Genomic DNA, 25,951 nt, shown 5'->3' with positions numbered 1-25,951 from the left:
TTCACGCTGGAAAGACGTTACACACCAAATTTTTCGAGAAATTCGTAGTCGATGGGAACATTCGTGATTTGCATAACACGTACGCTATATGTCACATTTACAACCGCGGTTCGAAAATCCGCGAGTTCAAGAAATTTTTATAGAGGCGTATTTTCCGAAGCTTCACCTTGTACATCGTTAGTTTGATATCGAACTTGGCTTTATCCGCCGCGTATGAAGACCGGATGCGACTCGCTCCGCGACAACGGCAAGCGATCTGTCAACGTCTCGCCGTCCCGCCAGGGAGTCTCGACGAGTTCTCGTTGCGTATAGCTTCGAGCTTGTCTGGCCGAACTTCAATAATGTGTAAGAGCTCTCAACTTTGCCCTCAAACATACGAATCTCTGCACGGTTCTCCGAGGAAACTCATATTCTCTTTCTTACCTCTCGTATATTTTATTTTTACGTTTAACTTCGCTCTAAAACCTGAGTTTACAGTTAAAGATACGTCTCTGCAAATTTCGAGAGCGACGCAACGGAGGGCCGGAAAATTGTAAACGAAAAGAGGAAGATTTAGGCTGGGTGTAAACGAGTCGAGAGGGCGAGGAGTCAAAAGGGGGAGAAATCGGGACGACGCCGACGGCGGCGCCAGAGGTATTTATACCGTGGCGACCTTTGACGGCCGCGCCGACGTCTACGTTGACGTCGACAACGACGACGACGAAGACAACGACGTTCAATGAAGAGCCATCCGTCCAAGCAAACGTGGAAAGAAGCAAGGTAGAGAGCGGAAATTCGCTCGACACTCTAAATGTCATCGTAACGTCGCGCATCGGCGCCAGAGAGTATAGTCAAAGAGAGTAGTCTTTTGCTTTTTGAAAATCAGTGTTTAAAAAATGGGCTAATTTAATTTTCAGAAAAGGCTGAGCAAAATGTTTCATTTTGATATTATCTTCAACAAGGATTTCACATTCATTTATATAAAAAAAAAATTCTCATTATATATATTTAAAACTGTGAGATTGGAAACCTTAAAATAAATAAAATACGACCAAAATATAATTTTGTGAAAAATTTAGTAATAAATCAATCAGTTTTAATAAGACATAATAAAAAATAAGTCGATAGAAATCATTTCCATAAAAACAAAATTGTACGGCTCATTAATATTTTATCTAATTTCGTTTTTTTTTTTTCCGGAAAAAGTTGGCAATGTATTCTCACAATCAGTGTGAAAAATACGTACTTGAAGAATGTAAACGCCATGAAACTTTCGCAATTTCAAACGACGCTCAACTTTCTTAGCGCTCACCTCGCAGCGTAATCATCGATTTAAAATTTTAAATCATTTTTAAATTATTGCTTAACTTCAACAGTCAAGAATTGGTGTCAAATTAAAGAACTGATTAAAGCTCATTAAGATTCATGCAATTATATACGTAATGTAATTGTTAAACATTTTTCAAAACTTGCTAACTATATACAATATTGCGAATATTTATAATGCACATAATGTATAACAGTGCGTATAAAAATATATGTCTTTCTGTCATTACTCATCTTATTTTCATACTATTTTAATCACTCGTTTCATATTTACCTGAGTTGTATCTTTAAACGAATCAACTCGATGATTAATTAATGCATGATAAAGCTATTCGATACGATGTGTGTTTATCCTGCGATGAACTGATATTCAAAATTTATCAATGTCAAACTAACAAAACTAAACTCGATCGTTGTCGTTGCTGATCGCGATAAACTATAGCTATAATCAATCTTAATTAGCAAGAGCTCGGCAAAATTTTCCCCACTCTTTGAACTTTCTCTCTCCCTAAATTTTACGGACAAGCTACCTAAACGGGAAAGACAACCGAGAAGAGAAGGCGAGATTGCGCGCTTCGCCGGCAAAAGCTTCGATGCTTAATTGAAACTGCCGAGTAAGCGGGGCTCGTCACTTTTGCTTTCGAACCTGTGACCCTGCCCACGGCCGAAGGCGCGACTTCCGGTGGCGACTACACTTTCGAGACCAATGGCATCGATATGCCCTTGACATATCTCCTCAGCGTGAATAAAACAAGAAAAAAATCATTCACTTTCATAAATAATCTTTTATGTTTGTTTTATTTTCTCAGTAATGGTGTCTTCAATTCTTCATTAAATGTAATTGCATCACAAAATTTTATTTTTAACTGATTTCAAACGAGCTTTATTTATTAATTTACTAAAAAAGAGATTTGATTCAACTTAATATCTATACATAATTATGAAATACATTTAATGTTAAAGACAAAAATCTTTACAATAAATACAATATCTCGACTGTTTAGTGAAGAAAAGCCTATTTTAAGTTAGTCAAAGAAGATACATATGGAACGATTTTATTTTCAAGACAGCCATATAGAATATATTATTGGCAGCTTCCCGCTGTGCAATCAAAAAACTCGATTTCCCCGCGATTGACTTGTAACTTACGGGATTCTTCAAGTTCCACTCGCAGCGATAGAGCAAACGAGTATAAGCGCAAAACTACGAAAGTTATTGACGCTTTATGAAAACGCCAACTGTATCGCGCGATCGAGAGAAGTTTACGATGACTAACTTTCCCAACACGGTGTAACAGGTGCTTCAGACTGACGTCGCAAAAGCGCATCCACGTTTGGTCGATCCGCCGACTCTTGCTAAATTTTACCCGATCCACCAACTTCAAGCCGATCGATTAAAAAATTTAGCGTACACGTATATGTATGTTTAATGCTGCGTTATTCAAAAATCTGCGTAGCTTTGCTCTCGTGCCCGATCATTGACCTGACAAGTGCCGTTTATCTACGTATACTAAAAATGCTTCAAAATATCTTCAAAAATTCAAAAGAGATTAAAGAGATTTTTGAATGAAAAAATGAAAGCCAAAGTTAATACGTGCTATATGCTAAATTTAATTATAAATTTTATTCATGTTAATTGAATACTACCTTTGATATATGTAATATAACCTTTTAATACTTTATAATTTAAAATGCCATACTTTAAAACATCTTTATATTCACAAGTAAATATTGATTAATATTCTAACTTTTAATATTACAAAATTCTGATTTGACATTTTATCAATTTTTTCAAATATGACAATAATATCTTTAAAATTGCTATTTTTGTTACTCTTATTCTATCGAGCAATAATTTGATTCAGCGAGGAAGAAAGCAAAATATCTTTTCAAACTCTTATCATATGTATCGTACATGGCTAACTTAATAAAAATCTAAGTTGTTTAGACGTTTTATCATTTTTCAGTGATCGTTATTCAGCTCGAAAATAATCGAATAATTCGTCCGAGCGAACTATTCTCGGTATATGTACGTACCGATGCCATTTCTCGTGCTGCTGGTATATTATACTGCCTGCATGCTCTTGCCGACCAGCCTGTGCACTTCGCCCCTTTTCGGTCCGAGCTCATAAATTTTGAAACATTTTCCAGTTCGCGGCTATTGGCCGCGCTGGAGTTTGACAAATGGTATCATATCCCACCGACCGGAAACATTGTGCGTCTATCTCCACGACAGAATCTGGCGAAAATGATTGTGATCGACCGTCCGATATCTCAGGATATCGTATATTTAGAGAACATCGAGATCCTCTATAGAGAAAATCTATATTTGTTAAACCTCACAAATGTGTGTGTGTGTGTGTGTGTGTGTGTGTGTGCGTGTGCGCGCGCGCGCGCGCGCAAAGAAATATAAGATCCAGAACATGATCTAAAATCGTCTCTTTTGAAAAAGAATAATACTGCCATGGTCTCGTTTCTCTTCCTCTCATCTTTTTTTTAAATTTTCTTTTTAAAAGCGAGTAATAATATTCCAAAGAATACACTATTCTTCAAACTAGAAAAGAATAATATAATAACTGCTCTTTTAACCTGAATGTATTATACATTGTCAAGTTCCAAGAATATTTGGATGAGTCACCATTAAAATTTAATATATTAATTTTGCCATTACGCATTTCGTACCGCACTGCCACTCCGGTTCCTCGCTCGCAACGTCAACGAAATCGCGAAAAATTTCTTATGATGCGTTTCGGTCGTGCGAACGCGTACAGAAATCCAGAGGGGGAGATCCTTCTGCGAGAAAACCGTATCATCCCCGGGGGACGTCGACGCTCTTGGATTTCAAAAGAGCTTTCTTCGCGGCTCTCAACGCGAGTCGAAGGGGAACGTTTTATAAGAAATAAATGTTCTCCGTCTCTCACTGTCGCGATCCTTCTCTTTCACTCTCACGCTATGCGATTGGTGACGCGACGCGACGTCGTTACCGAGGTATTAACATCTGAGAAGTTGCGCTTCCGCCGCGCCGTCGAATCGCGCGTCTCCCATCCGCCGAGGAAATTATTTTTGGACATGTTGAATCGATGCCGACATATTTCGCGGTCCGCCGAAAATCCTGATGCCACTTTCGAAGAAGACGAGTGTTTTGCGATGTGTCCGATAACGTCAGTGCGCCACCCCCGTCTTCTATAATTGTTTGATGATTCCATCAGATTTGAGGAATTTCTTTGAAGAAATCTTCAGCCCGCAAATACGAATCCGTTATTCGTAATAGCTAAATAAAATTATGTAACTAATTCTTTTCATTTTTATGAAAAAATTAAATAGTTGTGCTTGTAAAAATTATTAATTTTTTGTTTTCTATATTTTTGTTGTCTCTTAATAATCTACTTAAAACTTAAGCACTAAAATTCTTGATATCTGTTATAACACAAGTATTACCATTACTAATAATTATTTTAAGCAATTATCAATTTTTTACTTTCAAAGATTATTAATAACAAATGTTATTACTAAAACTAAACACACTTAATAGTATCAAAAAAATTGCAAAATATGCAAAAAATATCAAAATTTATTTTTTTAAGATATACATATATATACTTTAACGTATTATTAAAATTTGAAGTAGACACAGTAATAACAAAATTCTTATTATAACCATATTAAAAAGACCTAAATCTTTGTACAGTTAACGGAAGTCTTGAGAATCTGAAATTAATATCAACAAATCGCAATAAGCTCGCGTCACGACAGTCAACGCTTTTAGCACGGCTTATCAAGTATGTTGACCGGATGATTTATCTGCCGCAACAGAATCTCTCTTACGAGTGGCTTATCTCATTCCGCGTCGTTCGCCACCCCCTTTCAGAATAACATTCGGTCTCCGACCGACGGCAAGAGCGAATGAAGGTAGGAAACGTGGATGGAGGTAACATGGGAAAGAAGAGAAGGCAAGCGCGCGGAGGTGGAGGACGAGGTGTTGCGGCACATTGTTCTCTCATGGAATCCGGAGGTTCGCGCAATTATTTTCGAGCGGCCATCCGACGAACGAAAATCCACTCCGTCATCGTGAAACAAAAGTCTCCCTCCTTCTCCCGAGGGCTTCGAGAGGTATGGAAGAGGACGAAGGTGGAAACGCGAGAGAGGGCACCCGCGAGAGAGGACCCTCTCGTGGCACGCAGTTTCCGGCGTTATCGATCCCGTCCTACGCTCACCCGACCTCTGTCCTCCGCACGCACGTCGGCAGACAGGACCTCTCCTCCTCTATCCTCTGGGAAACGAAAGAGATAGGGTTTCGTTTCTACTCGCGAAACCTTAAGCCGGCGTTATTATACGACTTTCACTTAACGCCGTGCAATTTTCAGTCTCCTCTATCCTTTACCCTGCCGCATTAAGCAATCCGATACTTTCCTTTATTCTTTTCCTGATGGCCGGAGCTATTCCGTTTGTTAGCCTAAAACGATACTTCTAATTGTTTTCCGCACAAAATGTGTCCAGATTAATGGTATTTATTTTATAGATCTTTTGATCAAAGATATAATATTTCTTGGAAATGCAAGCTTATTGTTTATTTCCTATTTAATTATATAATTAAAAATTTAGAACAGAGAATCAAGGCTTAAATTGAATTATTGCTGACAAGGATAACTTAAAATGAACTAAAATACAAGATGTTAATTATGTACTATCTTTTACTTAACCCTACTCATAGAGTTAAAATTTAGTTTCTAAAAATTTAGTTTCTTGTCATTTCAAACTACAAATAATTGTCTTATAAATCCAATTTACAATTAAAATTAATTAATCAATCAAATAGATTTAGTAGACAGTAATAACGAAATTCTTATTAAAAAAATCTAAACCTTTTGTATAATTAATGGAAGTAGTTTAAATGTAAAATATTATCTATTTTTAAAGCTTACTTTTCATTAAGGTAAAAATTAACTCCGAATTGACGGGAGAAAAATTCATTGATAAAAGAGACATTTTATCTAATACCCGATAGTCAATCGTCCTTTACTCTACCATTTACTTTTGAGACAATGAAATATCGATGCTTCTATTCCGAGATACTCCGTTCGGTGCTTATCTATAATGAATTTAAAATTGTGTCCCGAACGAAAATCGATTCGCGGCGATCCGATTCAAATTGTGATTCGGAGTCCGATACCGAAGCAGCAATCGACCAACTAACCAACGGGATCAACGCCATTCGACTTCCCATTTGATCGGGAAAGCTATTGCGGATTCCGGCAACGCAAATATGCACGGAAATCAAATATCGGTCGCCACCGTCGTAGTCGTTCACAATAAGTTGACTTTCGACATTTATTTAAAAAAAACCTTAACCCGACCGACCGACCGACCGGCCGGGATCGATCGAATGAATCGTTTCATCCCGACTGCGAGGATTATTCATTGATGCTCCTCATCCCCGATAATTCTCGAGCATCGCAAACTTTTAAATTCGATCATCTAAACCAGAGCAGTCGATTCAAATTTCCTATAAAACTTCTCCAATAAAAAAAAATTCATGCAGATAGAGTTTAGAGCGTTCATAAATCATAAAGAATATTTATTTATATAAAAAATTATAACAAAAAACCAATTTAATCACTTGACTATTTCTAAAAAGCTAATACTAAAAAAATAACTGTTATTTTTTTCTCGCACGTGAAAAGGAATATGAGGCACAGTATAAGATAATAGGTATCAAAATAGGTCTCTTTCAGACTCTTCTTGCATTTCCGCTCGCCTGAAAGTACAAAAAACGTAGCGCACCGACGACTTCGCAAAAACGACAATGACAAAAGGAAGCAACCTCTCATGGAGGATCGACGTGCGTCGACTGCTACTAGTTGAAATAGAAAATGAAAATAAGAGGAAAAAAGAAACAAACGCAAAGAGGCAAAAGGATAAAGCAGAAAGAAGCGAAAAGAGGATAAGACAAACGCGCAATGTGAAAAACAGAAAGGAATGAATATATAGCGGAAATTCACAATGAGAATAAGAGATCTTAAAAGAACTACGAAACAATGTCGTAGGACACATGCCATCTGACAACCGTATATTCTGAAAAAAATCGACGAAAACAGAAAGAGATAATTAATACATTATTACATTAGATAGTAATATCAGATTCTTATCATTATATACATTTGCTATGTTAGTACTATTAATATTAAATGTTTTAATTATTCGATTAGATTGAATACATTTATTAATAATTTCCCCTTCTCTCTTTCTATGTATATATATGGTCTAAAAATACTCTATCCGATTATGGCACCCTGTCCGGAACAGCGTGTACATTCGTCCAACGAAATACATACGCATCTGCATCGGAAGTTTACACGAGCTGTGTTGTAACGAGTATGACATCGTGGGGACAGCAAACAGCGCATATAGCAGCGGTATTACGTATACGAGTTGCGACGACGCGGCATCAGGGACACCGAGCTACTTATGGGTCCGAGTTGCTACCGGAATTTCAAATGTAGAAAAGCGACTGGAGAGGAGTTAAGTACGGAAAAAGCGATGTGAAGTCGGAAAATGACGAATGTCGCCTAGACAATTACGAGAGCTTCTTCATCATGAGAAATCGGAAGAGAAGGAAAAAAATTTAAGTGCGATTCTTTTTGCGTTTTATGGCATTCATCCTGCAAACAAAATATTAGAAAAAAATAAATATTTCTTTCGAGACATGTTTTTTCTTACATTCAACAGATTAAATTCTTAATTATTGTTATCTCAGAAAAAAATATTCAATAGGGCTCATGCACAATGAGAGGAATAAGGAACGAGGAATTAAACAGAGAAAATGTCATAGAGTCGCATCTTTTTTAAAGACAGTCTTATAATTCTCTGACAATTCTCTCTATATGTTTAATTTCTTTATTTCTTTCATTGTGCACATGAGCTCATATTCTCTTTTAGAAAATAAAGAAACATTTGCCGGCATTACATGTATTATCATTTCGTTCTTTTATTGCCCTGACTACTATGTCCCTGACAACCAAATAAAATTACATTTTTCACATTTTTTAAATATAACTTTTTTCCAAAATGATTGATTCTATAATATAATGAACATTTTCCTATTTGTCTATTTCAGAATGTAATTTTACTCCAAAATGCACTGAATACGGTTTAAAATCGATACTTCAGATGCAGAAATCTCCTTCGTGTCGGGAAAAAAACGCGAACGGCGCGCGAGAGATTCTTTACTCGCCCCCCGACAGACGAAATGGCGCAGGTTTATGCTCGTTTTAGAGTCCTTTTTATTTTCGGTTTACGAAGCGAGCATGTCGAATAACCAATCAGAGTCCTATGGGAAAGAAACGAAATAACTGCCGCAATCGACGGATTTTCCTCACTAGTCGAGATCGTCGTTTCATGTGTATGCATAAATAACTATAATATATCGTCTTTATCGCATTATCGTTTTTATAGAATTTATATGTAAGAAAAATAACGCAAAAAATATTATTAATTAATTTTTTAGCTATAACTTTAATATTATTAATACCTATAAATTTCCTACTAATTAAACAAAAAATTTTAGATCTAGTCGTTATTTGTATATAAAAAAATTTTAGAAAATAAAAAATAACTAATTTTTTATAAATTTAAAACACTGAGTTTCTAGGTTCCTGTAGAATTTTTCTGATATTTTATTTTATTTGAAAAAAAAAGGATTAAAATCAGATACTGATTTTATTTTAATAATAAAATCTTTTAGGATTAAATAACTCTTACATTCGCTACTCAATTTCATTTCACAAATATTGTATTCTTATTCTCTTGTATCTTTATCCCGCATAGGAGAATAAAGAGTAGCAAAAATAAAGCTGCAAGCAGTAAATATAAAATAAAATCGCAATAATCTCATCGTTGCCGGTGGCGAATATTCCTACGAAGATTACTCTACTTAGCATCCAAGTCGACGAAGCGACTCGGTATGCTAATACCGACGCGACGCGGATAAAAATACGGCTAGCAATCAACGTTTATATGAAAAACACTCCTCCGACACCCCTCCGACATCCACCCTGACAAACTGCCCCCGACCGTCGTCGCCGCTTTGCGATGCCGCGATATTACTCGAGCCTTGCCTCTGCGAGCCAACAAGTCCGTACTCTTCTCCTCTTGCGGCTTTCTTTCATCGTCGAGAGCGGAAAAATGACTGGAACTTTGGACGGATAATGCGAGACGCCCACACCCTCAGCCACCCTCTCACGCCGTCCTCCATCCCGCGACTTTACTGCGGATTTTCATCGAAAATCTTCTTTATTCGTCTGTTCGTCTGCAAGCGTCAGCTTTCCCAAAATGAGCGAGATAACAGAAGTAATGGCTTGTGCTAAAACGCTATCCTATACGTTACAGCCATTTTATATCGCATCTTGTAAGCTAACTATTGTTCGAATATATCTAATTTGATATTTTTGATCGAAAATCGAAGCTTTCTGTACCTAATAAACAATTTATCACCTCCAATATTAAATGAAATATTCAATACAAATATCTGTGTAGTATTATATAATTTGCAGGATATCTTAATATTCTTGTCTCATTAAAAATATGAACTCTATTATTTCTTAGCAAAAAGATTAATAGTGATAATTGTTCAAGCAAAAATAGATTTCGAATTTCACAAGAAATAATATATCTTCGCGAACTACAATATATTTTCATGGATGTATTCTAGAACATTATTTTAATGTTGCTGTGCTACGATACAACAAGACGGGATCGCCGAGATGTTATAGAAGTCGTCGAAAGGAGATCATCGAAAATGATGCACAATTTCGGCGCCGCGACGCCACGTTGTTTCGCGCAAAACACAATGCAACCGGCTGCAGCAACAGACCTTCATGAAAAATTGATCTCCGGCACTGAAAAGAGCGTAACACCGTGTTTCCAGCGCGATAAGTGGACCTGAATAAAATATGATTAACGACGGATCGTTACTCTTGTGCCAAGTTACTGCAGCTACTGTGTCGGGAGAGGCATGTATCGCGTGTGCTTTTCGTCTCTCGCGCATTGTCGTCGTACGAAACAATTTCGGACGGTAAATCATGCCAAGAATTCCACGTAATTCTTACGTGACCGCGCACCAACCGAGATATATTTTAATGACAAATTCTTTGAGGAAGTCGGAAATAACCTCTTCTGGAATACTTAATAAATGACTACCAAATGCTATTTTCTTTTCACACATTTTTGACTCAATATCCTGGAAATTGAATTTGAAATCTCACAACAAAGTTTGCGTAAACATCAACGGATAAGCGCGATTTATTTTCGAATTGGTAAATTAAACTGTGCGTTAAATCTTTGCTGAAAAAGACCCGTTTAAGATTAATCCATTTCGAACGAATCTATGTCATATCGAGTTATCGTCTTCGCGAGTTGCGGAACATTGTATAACAGAATTCCGCTTCCGATAAACGATATCGTTCGGGTTAACGCGATTAGCTCGCACGACCCGAGTCGAGAAATCCTGACTGGCAAATTGGATTCTATTGGACTTGCAATTTTCAGGCACCATTAGCGACCCTGCGGGAGAGACGTACACCACTCGGCCCTGCTCAATGGCGCGGGGACCATTTGGGATCCGCGGCCGCGAACGGGGTCCAATCGGGTACAAGGCTAGAATAGCTAAATCGTAGCCGTATCGTGAAAATTGTAGTGACGGCCGCGATTGCACGGAATATAAATTAGCAGTATATCGACAGTCTTATACTGACACTATTGTCCGCGAAAATTTGCAACCGTTTTATCAAATGAAAACTTGGCATTTCCTTACTTCAATATTAATGACTATTTGATTGAGCATATTTTATTTAGAATCGAAAATATCTTCAATTAAAGACGGACACAAGAGAATATTTCCAAAGTTTGGGCGAATCGCATTTGAGCATCACAGAAGCCAAAGATTAATTCTGTTTTTTGTAAATTTCTTGATTTTTGTATTCACAAGGTAAACTTGACATGACAAACTTATAACTTTATCAATGATCTCTCTATCTTTTTATTTCATGAAACTGGTCAGTTCAGTTTTTGAGAATCTCATTTGTCTCCGGGATGCATTATTTATATTTTGTTTCTACCGAAACGTCAACAACTCACTGTTATTCTAGCTCGAGACAGTATACAGAAGTAAGATCGCAGGAATTCCTAAATGCGACGATCGGCGGCGGAGCGTCGAAAAATTCTTACGTCTTCGTTTGGACGGCGGCCAAGGACGGGTTGCTCAACTTCGACACTCGCATCTACATTCGCGATGGTGCTCTCCGTCTCCCTCCGTCTGACGTACAATGTCACCAGAACAATAATTGCTATGCGCGATTACGCCAGTCGAAAACGGTAATCGCGAGTCGGTGCACGTACGCCTGAGCGCGTATAAAAGTACGCCACCCCGAGAGCACGAGCATCAATCGATCTTCGATCTTCGAGCTCTCCGAGGCTTTCCCGATCCTCTCTCAACAGCCAGCAGACATGAAGTACTTCGCTGTGAGTAAAATAATTGCATTTCTCTTCGTAATATCGAGTCTGAGCTAATATAACAGCTGTGTAATATAAGAACATCAATTAGATAGTCAACAAATTTTTGGCTGACTTTCGGACAGTAACACATTTCGCGATACTTGTTCAATTCTAACATGGAAAGAAATATCGAGTCAAGATTAAAAAGCCCTCGTAATCACATTCTCACCATCGATAATAAAAACAAAAGGCATTTTCTTTATTTTACGCTGGCCTGAAAGCATCGATTTAAAAAACTGAAAGTTTAATAGTCCTGAGTCTTTCAGAGCGCATATCGGACGCTTTTTAACGCAGTGACACGCCTTTATACTTCTCTTTGACGTCCACAGGCTATCGCTCTGTTCGCCCTGGTGGCCGTCGCCCTCACGGAGGCGAAACCCACCGGAGTGGAATCCATCGAACCGGCCGCGGCGGCGCGGGCCGAGTCCACCTCGCCGGAAGCGGGTAGGAACAAGCGAGGGCTGCTGCTGAGCGCGGCTTACACATCGCCGCTCGCTTACAGCGCATACACCGCGCCGGCCCTGTCGTACTCCGCATACAGCTACCCCTATGCGTACACGGCCTATTCGGGCTACCCCTATTACGCCGCTGCCTACAGTGCGTACAGCGCGCCCTATTACTTGGCCTAGATACGCGACCGCACACGAGCCCGAGGGAACACGCCAAACTACCGACCAGCCTCTCTAATTTCAACGACGACAACCGGCGACTCGACCGGCCGCACGAGGAGAACAAACTTGCAACGCGATCACGTAAGATAGTTTCATCGACAGAAGTATCTCATTGCAATCGGAATATCCGATACGTCAAATAAAATCTGTTTCCGTCAAGAAAAGTGTTCGGTTCGTTCACAAGTGAAACGGGTTATCTATATTTGCTTGATTCGATTTTCGTGGAAAGAGATTTCGTTTTACGAAAGTACTTTACTCGAGTTGCGCCGGTTCTTCGTAAATTATTCTTTGCAACTTGTTCAAGAGTCATACACAGGCACGCGGAAAAAATATGGGCATGACGCAAATAGTCATTCGTATGCATGACAAAGATTCTAAGAGGAACGCGAACAAACAGGAAGCGAACCATATTAAGAATCAGGCCTTATTCGAGTGAGGTACCTTCACTTTCGTTGCCGGTAATACCTCTCTTACAGTTGTATCTGTGTGGACTATGTTATTTACTCTCTAAGAAAAATACTCATACATTTATATGATCTATTTGTGGGACACTTATTACACCATCACATATATATGCACACGTATCTCTATATAGTACCTCTTATCAAATAATCTACGTATTTACATGAACATGAATGAAACGGACCGTCCACCATCTGGATTTGTACAAAGAGAACCATTCGCACAACGCGAGATATGATATATACTATATTGCACTTCATTTTATAAAATGTAAAAAAAGATCATTGATAAAGCGTTGTCAAGAATGTCTCTTTGGGCATACGATGCATTTACCATATAATTCAGTGAAAATACCGCAATTATAATATCACAAACCGTGTATTCTGCTATTTCGCCTAAATGTCTGTATAAATCTGAGTTTTCACCAAAAGAATCTCATTGTCAGCAGCGTGACTCTGTATAATATATCTCTTATCGCATAAAATATTAACAAAAAAAATTGACGGAACGCTGCTAATTCTTCTTCGCGCTTGTGTATCTTCTATAAGATATCTGTTGTGTATTCATAAATCATGTAAGTCACTGTATAGAAAACAAAAATATAACGCATAATACAACAATACTCACAATGTTTTTCTCTTTCCTATTACTTCGTAAAATTTATCTGGTAAAACGGCGTATTTTTAACAAATACAAGCCTGACTTTTCCTCCGTCACAAAAATTTAGAGTAAGAGATATGATTAATATTTAAAATAAAGGTCTTGATATACCTTTAATATTATTCTCCTTAAGAAAAGTTAATTCCCAGCTGGTTTATACAAACAGAATTTTAATCGGGGCATACTTATACAAGCGGAATATTTAATGTTAAGTACTTATTAAAGTTAGCCAAGCTGTGGAATTTCAAGGTGTGGAAGGTCGGTATGAACGTCGGAAAAATGTCTCGCTTGACCTATATATCGCGGGGTGTTACTCTCCTAGGCAGATAGAACTGTATTCTCGCCGATGACGACGACAAATGCATTTTTAAACCCATACCTTTAGCAAGAGTTTAGAAATCTTTCAGGGAAAATGGTAGCGCAATGTGTCGCGGAAGACTGCGCGAAAAATTCCTGCGAGAGAGCTTGAAAATAGAGTTTAATACTTTGCAAAGATAAAAGTATCTCAATCTTCTTATCTCACTCTTATCTAACTTATCTCTCATCTTCATTAAGTCTTCATTAAGTATAATAAAAAATATTCCGTCATAAGTTTTCTTTATTTTGTTTGATTATTCGTTAACCCTCAGTTACCTTACGTTTTTACAACCCCGATATTACCTCACCAGAGTCTGAGACCCCTGCCGTTTTCTCTAGCTTGTATCTTTAAGACAAATGCATCAATTTGAAGTCTTTTTTTTTTAATCAATGCGTCTTTTAAAGATCTACAAGACTGTGCAAGTTAGATTATTCCAAGTTAAAAAATGTAAATGTTATTTAACAAAAAAAAGAAAACGTGTTTTTCTGAAAAAGCAAAAAAGATTGCTTTTTTTTAAGTTGACGTAGTACTGACTAAAAAAAGATACAAGGGTTTTATGAACGTTTTAAAGACCCTGCACGTTTTAACAATGTGCAGGGTCTCTCAGACCCAGGTGAGGTAACTGAAGGTTAATTTTCTACATATTCAACAATTTCGCAATTCTACAAATTTTTTATCCTACTTTACCAATTATTAATTTCTTGCATTCTTGTATTACATTTTATCATTTTTAGGTATAGGTATGTACTTTAACGAATATTAAAATCGTTTTGAATAATAAAAAAATGGATTGACGTTTCTCAAATTAACTGATATGTAAATTGATATATAATAAACAATCATAAAAATGTATTCTTTTAGTAAAGTAAACGATATTATAAAATATTTTGAAGAAATTACTTCTTTTAACAAGCCAAATAACGGAGATCTTAAAATTTAATAGCCTAAAAAGCTGACGCCCCCACATAAGCCGTAGCCTATATTCAACTTAACGATGGAGGTATCTCCGTTGGCTCACAACGAATCAACGATAACGGATAATCCATAACGATCGGAAAATCTAAACCATTTTAGCGGAGGTGAAGCGATAATAAAATTGGCACGCGTTGCACATCGAATAAAATATATCGCGGTCAGAAGTGCACTATACGTAGCCTAATCAGGAAGAGGGGGGAAAGAGTTCACAGAGCCGCAGCTTCGATAACTCGGGTATGAAAAAACTTTTAATTGCTTCGTTTAATTGCCACCATTAACCGTGGTAATTAAGTTGAGTCGCGCGACACATCCGTCGTCGTGCCGGTGCGCTAAATTATACCGAGATTATTTCGCGCCGCGAGGAATGAAGGATTCTGAGATTTCATGCTAATCTTATCTTAAGAAAGAAATAAACACAAGATACACTTTCAGAAGTTGAACCTTCCAACTTTTCATATATTTTAAAACCAATCTCTTTAAATAACAAATGCATCATGCAAAACGCATAACAATAAAAAAAGCTCTACTTTAGAAAAAAATATGCATACTATAAATAAATTCTATAAATATAGAAAAAAAGAATAAAAATCAGATAAAGCTAGAATAAAAGATATATTATTTAATTAAAATTTGAATGAAATTCTGCAAGACATTCTGCAAAAGTTTATAAGTAGCATTAACGTTTATTTGCATAGTCCTCCAACTTTACGATAGCACATTTAGGAAACCAATTTAATTCATTATATCATAAATTAATCAATAATCAATTGCATTCGCGCCTCGCGGAAATGTCTAATCAATAAATCAAATAACCGCCGAAATAATTTTATCGACGGATCTCGTTATAATCCCAGTAACTACATTCGCAAATACGTTCGCCGCATTCGAAGTGAAATGCGAATTTCACATGCAACGTCGTGTCGCATATGTGTCAATGAAACTGCCCAAAAGTTCGCGTGTGTTTCACACGAATGAGTTTCGCGACGATTGCCCTGTTGACCCCTCTATTTCCGGTTATAGGTTTTAGTTCGCTAAGCGTTCACTAACAAATATATTTCTCGAACAAAAATATTTAATATTCATAAAAAGTAAAACAGTTTCTTTTTAAAGCCTTGATGAAAATTTTATCAAATTACAGTTATATGCATCGACATTAAATATCTTAGAAACCATCTTCTCCAGATTCTATAGTAAACTTAAAACTCACCTGAGATTAATCGAGGAGGAAAAATTTTATTATTCATTTACATTTCTGAAACGGTTGCAAGACCGCTTCCTTCAATCGATCATCAAGACGGACCACTAAGGCGCTGTCCGTCCCGCGATATTTTCGTTCAACGAATATTATTTCAGGATTCGCCAGGGAATACCGCCACGTGTATCGAACGCCTATTTTATCGAACGTCTCGTATATAACCGGTATAGAGGCAGCGAACGCACGCGCGTAATCCCGGGATTTGAAGCCCCGTACCGGCGCGGTTACCGAACCGAAACGGCCGGCGCATACTAATGGGCCCTCTTCCAAATCGTCGGGCGCACGTCTCGCGTTGTTTCGCGTATATAGCCGTAGTTTCCAGTCTGGTAGCGGTATTAATTGCCGCAACATCGAGCCCGAGCGAAAATTGCTCGGAAATTTCCAATCGCGATAACCGGCGTAACGGCGCGGCGTTTCGAACTTTGTAGTAACTTTGTCTCACAAAGTAATCGATTTTAATTCTTTGTTCCGGCGCTGCCAAACCACTAAGTGCGACTATAAACTATATTGTATAATAGTATTCGAAAATCTAATTCTAAAACTGAAAAGGATAAAAATCAGATTCATGAAGTAAATGCAATTTTGCGATATCTTTTCTTTAATTCTTTGACGGACGCGAGATACGTATATACGTTTTCGAATTTTTGTTTGAATTATGGAGACCCGAAAGAATCTCTTGACATATCGAAACGTTTTGAATATACGGCCGTTATATTTTCCGCGAAATGGGGTGCATAAATCTTCTCTGTACCATACTACTAAATTTTCTTTCGAAATGCGTTAATCTCGTTATTTATTTGCCGTACTTCGTGAAAAATCATGGAAAGCTCCTCTTCGTCTCATATCCTTTATCACATTTTCGTATAAAATATACATAAATGCAGAAACGATTAAGTGCGACGCAAGTTTTCGGTATCTCTGCGAAAGTCGCGACGCATAGCCCGGAAATGTAAGCGACATGCGCAATATGCAATCCGTATAATCACCGCAGTGGCAACTCATGCACATACGGTGTCCCTGATATTGCGTACTTTGTCCCGGAAAAGATCGCTTGTTTTTTGTCGGAATATCAAAATAACTCTCGAGTTACACATCTCATTTTTAAAATGAAGTATAAACGAATCATATAAAATTTAACGATGCAAGTAAATAATAAACAATTTTTAATTCTAATGGACAATAATAACAAAATTCGTAGGGCTCTAATCTAAAATGGAAGAAATAAAATATGAAGTTTTTGTATAGACAAAAGTTATTCAAAATTTCAAAGAAATAATCTCTAGTTAAAAGGAAACGTAATGTACAGAACACCAAGTATGTAGATGCAATATTACGAGGTGATCACTCTCGCGATAGCTACACAGGCGATGTAGTAGCGACCCCGGGCATATTTACCGAATTAATTTTCCAGAAAAGTACACGCGGAACGCTATTGTCACCCTCGACCCCTTAATTTAAGCCATTAATTAAACGTAACATTGAATGACATGAGCGTGCACTCTTGATGTTCATTCTGTATATACCTTGGTATATTTCGGAATTTCAAAACATATTACCTCTTATAAGCATAGTTTTCGATTCGAATTATGCACAATTAATTCCATTACACAGAGTGCCTTAAATTGCTATATTAGTTCTTTTTTTACGAAGTTCAAACACTTTTAGAAAAAGGGGTCAAACTAAAACGACTGCCACTTTTAGAAAAGTTGTCACATATATAGTTTTTTAATATTAATTCTTTGACTGGCTTAAACTCAAGCTAGTTACATTTTCGTCTTTTTTATGAATTAGTACGCACTATCTAATCAAATTAATATAACATATGTCTTTACTTAATTAGCCAAACATTAATAATTTTCAAAGCTGATTCTCACATAGATGCGCACATTTGTAACGATCGCTCCTTGCAAAAAGAAACAGTGCATTTGAATAATTAATTTTCTACGGGAATAATCAATAGCAAAGATAGTATAATACCTAATAGAATTAGTACCTAAAGAATTAGTATCTAATAATGAAATAATAACTATGTGTTAAATATCTCATTGCAGCAAGTCTCTAAATTCGAAATCGTCCTTACGAGATACTAATAAATTCGTCGGGCTTTCCTTAATTAAATACGAGTTCGCGGGCGTACAATATCTCTCGGGGACTACGCCGGAGGCTTTGCATTGCAAATCGTGGCCTCCGACAAATCTCGAGATCTGCATAAGTATAAAAATAACGAGGGGCAATGGCGTCCGGGCTCACGTGAATCCCGAGACGCTCTGCGGAGAAGGGTCGATATAGTACTCGTCCCGAAATTTAGATTCGCGGAAATAAACTCGCCCACGTTTTCAACCCTCCCGCAAACCCCTCCGGCGTTAATTAAACCCCAATAAAAGTGGAGTGCTCTCCTCGCTGTCGATATTTAGAACAGTTTCATTTACTATGTGGCAATTAATGGTTTTCGAAGCAAGCTGCCCCTGTAGTTTCACATCACAAAACTTGGTTTAAAGAAAAGAATTCGAGATAATAAGAAATAGTGATCAACCATCTTATATACACACGCACTAACTACATCAATGATAAGAATTGTATTTGTCTTTAAATATATTCCTAAGATAAATATTCTAAAGATGAGATTCAAGACTCTCAGTGTATACATATTTTTGGAATATTTTAAAAATATATATTTAAAAGTATTTGCAAGTAAAAAAGATAGAAACATCTTTTCAAAGCGAGATATTTTCTCCTAAACTATCGCCTCAATTTTAGGCCAACTTAGCCATTGCAGAGCACTCGATACATGAGGAAAGGCTATCGACACGGATATACAAACAGTCGTAAAAGAGAGTAACACGCGTTACGGAAATAAAGCTTGCGGATACAATAAAACGCGGCTGCAATTATTTCTCGGCCATGGAGAAGAATTACGACCGCAACTAGCACGCTGCATATTGCCGAAGGGACAGGAAAGGGTGAGCGAGTCGGCGAAAATACAACCGGCGTCCGATAGCAAAAGGGGAGGCGAACGGCGATCTCATCCGAATTCGGTCGGGGAGTCTGCTTAATTCCCGCGTGTAATAGAAGACAATTCATTTCTTTTATTCGAAATAAAAAGCAGCCACGCGCGTTCACGAATTATACCCGATGCTCGGAAGCATTCAGTGCGAAAATTGAAAATGCCTAAACAGCGTATCGTATAACGAAAAGAAGAAGAAAAACATATTATTATAAGATATATAGAAATAAATATACAGAAAAAATTGAAGTACGATTTATATACATTGTAAAGTTTCATTTATGCTGTTCGATACTTTTATAAGAAATATTACTTCTATTTAATACTTGTTTCAAATACTTCCTACCAATATCACGCGATCCTTCCCAGGGTTTCTTTTTCTTTTCTTTTCTTTTCTTTTTTTCCAAGAGACACCTCGAAAGAACTCTTCGATCACGCGTAAAATCATACAAATTCACCGAGCACCCTCAAAGTCACACGTCTCACTGAAGTTTCTCTTTTCACGAGGGGAGGCCTCTACGCAGTGCGAAAATACGTGGAAATTTTTCGTAGTCAGTTACGGGTCGACATCCGAAATAGGACATCGCACGTGTAACGATAAAGTGACAGCTGTCGAAGTCGTCGTTGCGATTTAGCCGTAATGGAACGTCTCTCTTGTCGAGGCGACGGGTTCCATCCCGGTCTCTCGGCACACGACACGTGCTCTAACAATTCTCGTGGAAAAAAGTTCGCATGATAATAGCAACCGACCGATCGATTTTGCGATGAAAATAAGCGATGGCGCAGCTCGATACCGACAACGACGATTTAGCACGAATTTATTTTCGTACAGGGACGCAACGCCGATCGAATCAATAAGGAAGCACATGATGCGCAGAGGCGCCCAGCACGACCTATTCCGGATCGACGTGAACCAATTTCTGCGGGAGGCGCGAACTCGAACGGAAGAGGCGAAAATAGAGGACACGGCTTGCTCGGTTCGCACCGTAAAAGCCGATACGTTAATTAAAGGAATCAAATGTACAGAAAAATTATATCGCGCATTTAAAATATTTCAAAGTTATATTATTTCAATCCAGGATATAAATTCTGTTATTTATTTGAATCAATTCACGAAGAATCGTCTTCTTTCTCAACTACCGTAGCACACGAGAATTATTAATCGTTCCATATTTCTATCGAAGAAAGATCAAACTCGTCAAAGAAATTGTCATTAAAATTGATACTGTTTGCTGGACTCCTTTTTTTAACGTGGTAATTCGAACTCTTGGATTTTAATCGATCACCATGACTAATTAAAAAGCATATCGTTACTTTTGTAAAAGATAAAGAAAAGTTCTGATTCCGATATCCTTGTCACAGAAATATATTTAAAAAAAGATTTGATGCAAAGATGTCCTTATGATATAAAATGTAAAAATTAATTACCTCTTAATCCAATAAGTACAATTAGTTGAATCGCGGATATTTGTAGAATGTGGTGAGATACATACCTGAAACAAAATAAAATAATCTTCTTAATTACTCGAAACATCAATAATTTCATGTCAACCGGTAAATATTCTTCAATTACCATTATTACAGTTTGTAAATTATTTTATAGAGATTACTAAAATGTAGTTTGCTTGAAGATAATTATTTACGTCCAACCGAAGAGAGTATATTGTCTTATTTAAGAAATATTAAATTTTAGTATCTCCATTCGATGGCCACAAAATCTCTGTCAATTTTAAATTTCATTCTTAGTTTAATATAAATATTATTCAGTGAAATTCAAGAATATATGTATAGTAATATCCAGTAATAGAGAAGAGGCAGTGTTATATAAATATCAGATAAAAAATCTCTCTCTTTCGCAAATTTATTTAACAATTATCAGTATTTCGATACCTATACTCCATGATATTCATCTCGCGAAAATTGAAGCACTTTTCCTATAATTAAATAATTTTAAAAAGAATAACAGACAAACGTGAAAATAGCCTGCAAAATATACTGCATCACAATTTAGATTAATTTAAATCACATTTAATTTTCCCTCTTCAATCATCCCCGTATAATTTTTCCAGAAGGGTGTAACGGGTGTCGGTACGGCCGCGACGTCTGTGATTAACACCATGACGCTTCGTGTTTCATCGGCGGGCGGACACATCGCCGTTATTAGCGTGTTCGATCGTAAGGAGGGCAATTTTCGGAGTCGAAAGGCGCGGTCGGAGGAAATCGATCAGGCCGGTCGACCGCCGGTGTCAAAACGCGGGACCGCCTGCAATTTCTCACCCCGAAGAAGCGCGCGATCGAACGAAGGGTTAAGGGTGAAAAAAGAAGAGAGAGAGAAAGAGAGAGAGAGAGAGAGAGAGAGAGAGAGAGAGAGAGAGAAGGAAAAGCTTTCGCCTGTGCACGAAGAAGAAAAAGGAACGCGAGAATGTGCGACCGAGAGAAGGGATCGAGAAAATAAGGGCGAGCAGCAGCTTCACGAAACTCAGCGGAGGAGAGAACGGCGACGAGAAACTTCCGCTATAAATCAAACGACCCTCCTGCGAATTTCGCGGGGACGGCCCTTTTCCCTTTGGCTTTCGGGAGGCAGGGACACGGTAAGGCAGAGAGAGAGAGAGCGTTTCTCACTTTTTCCCGGGCGCGCAAATCGGCGCGTTACGAGTCTGCAAGGGCAGATCGATAAAGGCCCACGCCAGAGATTGCCCGAATTCCACAAATATCGCGTTTTCAGGCGCGTGACGTGAAGTTCGGAGTCAATTAAACGGGACCACCCGGTACACATAACTTTGACCGTATCGAGCGACGCAACGACGAACGTTTCGTCCACATAAGAGATTCGACTTTTATCTCGAATTCTTACGCGATTAAAGTGTGCGCATATATATATGTCGCGTGATAGAAGTAAAATTGTATAATATTACGAAAATATTTCACGATTAAAAGTTACTCAGATCTTTTATCAGGAGACCCCCTTGATCATCGGATCTTTCGAAAACAGCTTAAACATCCCTAACTATAATCGTCGGACAACGTGTAGAAAACGCGGGTGCGTACTGCGAAATATGATTTGATGCGAAAATGGACCTTTCTCCGAAACTATGGACGCAAAATAAAATTTCGCGAACACGCCCGCGGCGGAAATGTCATGAATATGAAAATTTACGTTTTCCACGTACATATATACGTATTCATAGCACACTCCGCACCAAAGCAATTCAATCCACACCGAACAAATCGGAAACGACAGACAAAAATACGGAAATATACGTTCATCGTTATTACTATCTAGTCGTGCAGCGTAAGGCCGTAAAAGTTCGGGCGCGTATCTAGCTAGATCGGTACTAATGGCCATACAACACAGGCCAACGCGGAACACACGTTCCCGAACGCGGATATGCTCGGCTACGGGGATATCTTAATACCGATCTGCCGAGTGTTTGCGGAGAATGAGGAAAATTAATGTAATAATATGGGACAACGCGGTGCGAGACCGACCCCCGAGTCGTTTATGTCCCCGTTGCACGTGATCCCACGTCGAGAACCAGGCTGCCATGCAGTTCAGCCGTGCCTTTATGACTTCGGAGACCCTAACCATCTAAATTACTCAGGACTCCTGCTATCTAATTTTTTAGAAGATATATTTGCTTTTATGAAAACATAAAGAGATATATACATATGTATATAGGATTTATTTCGGTTTATGTCGAATCTTTCCATTCGACAAAAAAGAAATATCATCAGAAGAAAAATGAAAAATCATTATTGCTACCAAAAAATGAAAGTTTAAATATTTTTTAAAACTATAAAGAATATGATGTTTCTTTCAAGACATCTGAATCACTGATTCAGATTTAGAGAGTATAGTTCAGTATTCATCGACTTTTTATATAAAATAAAAAGAAAAGAAATAATAAAATGTATAGTTATTTCGTATTTGAAATACTTTATAGTCATTGTTACATTTACGTAAATGTAACTCTAAACTTCTCTTCAAAACATTAATTACTTGTCACTTTTTTCATATATAGAAATAGAAGAACTCGAGCATCTTCTAGCATCTGCAAATTTAAGACATTTACCTCCGATTTATCGATGCCGGTAGTTGCTACAGGGAACTCGAGGGCGTCGGGACATGTTATTATTAAGTGTTTATAAACATATTGGTGACAAAGGGGTGTCGCTGCTGTCCGACCGATGGGGTCCGCGGAAGAGGAGAAGGTGTCCGCGTTTCCGGCCAAGGGTTCGCGGAAGAAGGGGGGAGATTCGTGTTCTAGGGCAAGGGTCCGCGGGGGAAGGGGGGAGATGTCTGCGTTCTAGGGCAAACGGGTGCCTGGAAGAGCGCGCGTCGGTTATGGCGCGGCGGGGTATTACAAAGGCTAGCGGGCGCCGTTCGGGCTGCTGGAATTTTATCGGCGAATATAAATAAAATAAAGAGTTAGATCGCGAGACACTCGCCTCTGCAATGATCTCATCCTTTTAGAACATGCGAGCCGCCACTTGGTTATGGTGTCTCACACTACAAAAGCGAGCGCCGATGGTCCGACGACGGTTTAAAGATAAAATGTAGCCGAGGTAAACAATCGATAAAATTTGTCGTCGATGACGATTTAACCCCGTCGCGGAGTCCTCTTCATGTTTTTTTTCTAAGAAAAGCCGCTGCCGATAAGTCTAATTAAATTACCTCGTTAACCTCTGTCACCCTGAAAAAACGTTCTCTTTATAAAGCGTGTCCGCGTGATCTCGAAAATTAATCCAAATTAAACGCCAGCCTCGCCCTTCGTCTGCCCGAGAAGATATGCAGCTCGGACGTTGGCCGCCATCGAGAGGAAGAAAGAAAGAGAGAACTCTCACGTAATCCGCTTCCATCGCGAAACTAATGTCGCGTGCAAGGGTAGTGTCACGCCGATATATGATTAACTCATCCCTTGGGCGCAAAGGGACGGCCGAAACAACCTTTCCCATACGCGCATAATTTTCTCGTCACACGTGCCGTGCCAATTAGGATTATTCCGGATTTGTCGTCATTTTACGTCACGCGACTGATGTACGATTTAGTTGCCATTCTAAAGGCGGAATTACGACGAACTTAACGTATTAACGGAACGCGACGGGACGCGAAGTAACGTAAAACCTAAACACATTGTTTTTATATGCGGCTGATTACGATCGACTTTACGTAACGTGACGTGAAATATCAAAAAACAATGTGTTTAGGTTTCACGTTACTTCGCGTCCCGTCGCGTTCCGTTACGTTAAGTTCATCGTAATTCCGTCTTAAGTTACGTTGCGGTAATACAGTAAACAGCAGATCTTTGCAAAGCGTAACCTAAGATTAATATAGATTACTCCTGGCGTTTGCCAGAGATTTACGTCGGAAATTCGTGATACGCATGCGTCAGATATCATGTTACATTACAGCATTACGTAATAACCTCTTTAATGGGATAGAAGTAGGAATTTGAAGAAATTGATATGGAATAATGCGTCAGCAAATCAATTTTAATGATGTGTTTTAAATAATTTCAAGATTGCCATCAAATTTTTTTTAATCTAAAAAGAAAACTTATATTTATATTCCTGTTGGGAGAAAATCAAATGCAACTTCGTCAAAAAAGATAACATTTTGTAATATAATTATACATAAATACACGTAAGATAGAAGGACCTATTGGACTCATCAAAATGAAAGTTGCACGTTACAGAAAACCGACAACAACGTCTGCATTAATTGGAAAACAAGGCGAGAGATAAAGTGTTCACGGTAGCCAAAACTATCTTATTTTTACCCTCGACGATCGTCGTTTAATTAAGCAAACGGGCCGTGATTTCTTACAACGGTCTGATACGCGAGACGTTATCTCCAGACGAAGAAATTAATTAACCGTCGCGAGATCGAATCCGCGAGGACGAATCCCCTCCACGAAAGACGCGACGGAGAATCGGCGTTTTAATCGGTTACACCAGCTCAGCTCGAGCTAAAATTTTCATCTCGCGGCTCTCGAAACTAAATTAACGGCCGATCGATACGTCTCGACGAGTGCGCTCATAATTTCAACCGGGAGGAATTCCCAGCCGCTAATATAAATCTACCTCATCGGTGTAGTTACGGTGTGTGCATCGATGTGACTGCGTCTTATACTGACTATTTTCGTCACACTTGACAATTAATGAATAAACATTATTTATATGGCAATATCTGCTCCTTTCTAACTTTTTAAATTATTAATTTATTTTATAAAACTCATTACTATCAGCCGAAGATAATTAACAGCCCATCAATAACAGCAAACTTAAAAGATAAGTAAAATCATAACTAAATCACAATTTGTGTGAAAGACATCATTAAAAATATTTCAATATATATTTCGTTACTTCTCTAAAAAGATCGCTTAGAATTTTTTCATGATATATATTTTGTGGTAAATCCCTTACAGCTTCCATTATTTCGGATATACTTTCTCTATGTCCACTAAAAAAAAGATTTTCGACTAGATCTTATTAATTTTGGTAACGAGCGAAGGGTTAATCATTAAATATTAACTGATCGACGTTAATCAACGTCGGGATGCAACTGAGCCTTAGGATCTCCCGTGAAACTTAAAGTGACGCAGAGTAATACTCGGTGGGACGAAGGCAAACGTGTTGACTGTTACGTCCGCGGACGTATGTACGCGCATAATTCTCGAGCGTGTTACGTGACCGGCTGTAACCGCGCGTGTC

At 38.1% G+C, this 25,951-nt stretch overlaps 2 protein-coding genes across 2 annotated transcripts in view; one reads left to right on the top strand and one right to left on the bottom strand.

Annotated features, from left to right (window-relative positions):
- LOC143903733 (uncharacterized) overlaps nucleotides 1-25,951 on the bottom strand; it is a 94,384-nt gene that overhangs the window by 61,693 nt on the left and 6,740 nt on the right. The window lies entirely within an intron of this gene.
- On the top strand, nucleotides 11,660-13,607 carry LOC143903872 (uncharacterized). The gene is made up of 2 exons (XM_077417885.1): nucleotides 11,660-11,819; nucleotides 12,182-13,607. The coding sequence occupies exons 1-2, from the start codon at nucleotides 11,805-11,807 to the stop codon at nucleotides 12,479-12,481; spliced, it is 315 nt and encodes a 104-aa protein (XP_077274011.1). The 5' UTR covers nucleotides 11,660-11,804; the 3' UTR covers nucleotides 12,482-13,607.

The sequence above is a fragment of the Temnothorax americanus genome, unplaced genomic scaffold (genome assembly GCF_048541705.1).
Source record: "Temnothorax americanus isolate GAGA-0224 unplaced genomic scaffold, ASM4854170v1 Scaffold5, whole genome shotgun sequence".
Classification (NCBI taxonomy): Eukaryota; Metazoa; Arthropoda; class Insecta; order Hymenoptera; family Formicidae; genus Temnothorax; species Temnothorax americanus.
The sequence above is the reverse complement of the archived record's forward strand: the minus strand, read 5'-3'. Positions and strand labels throughout refer to the sequence as shown.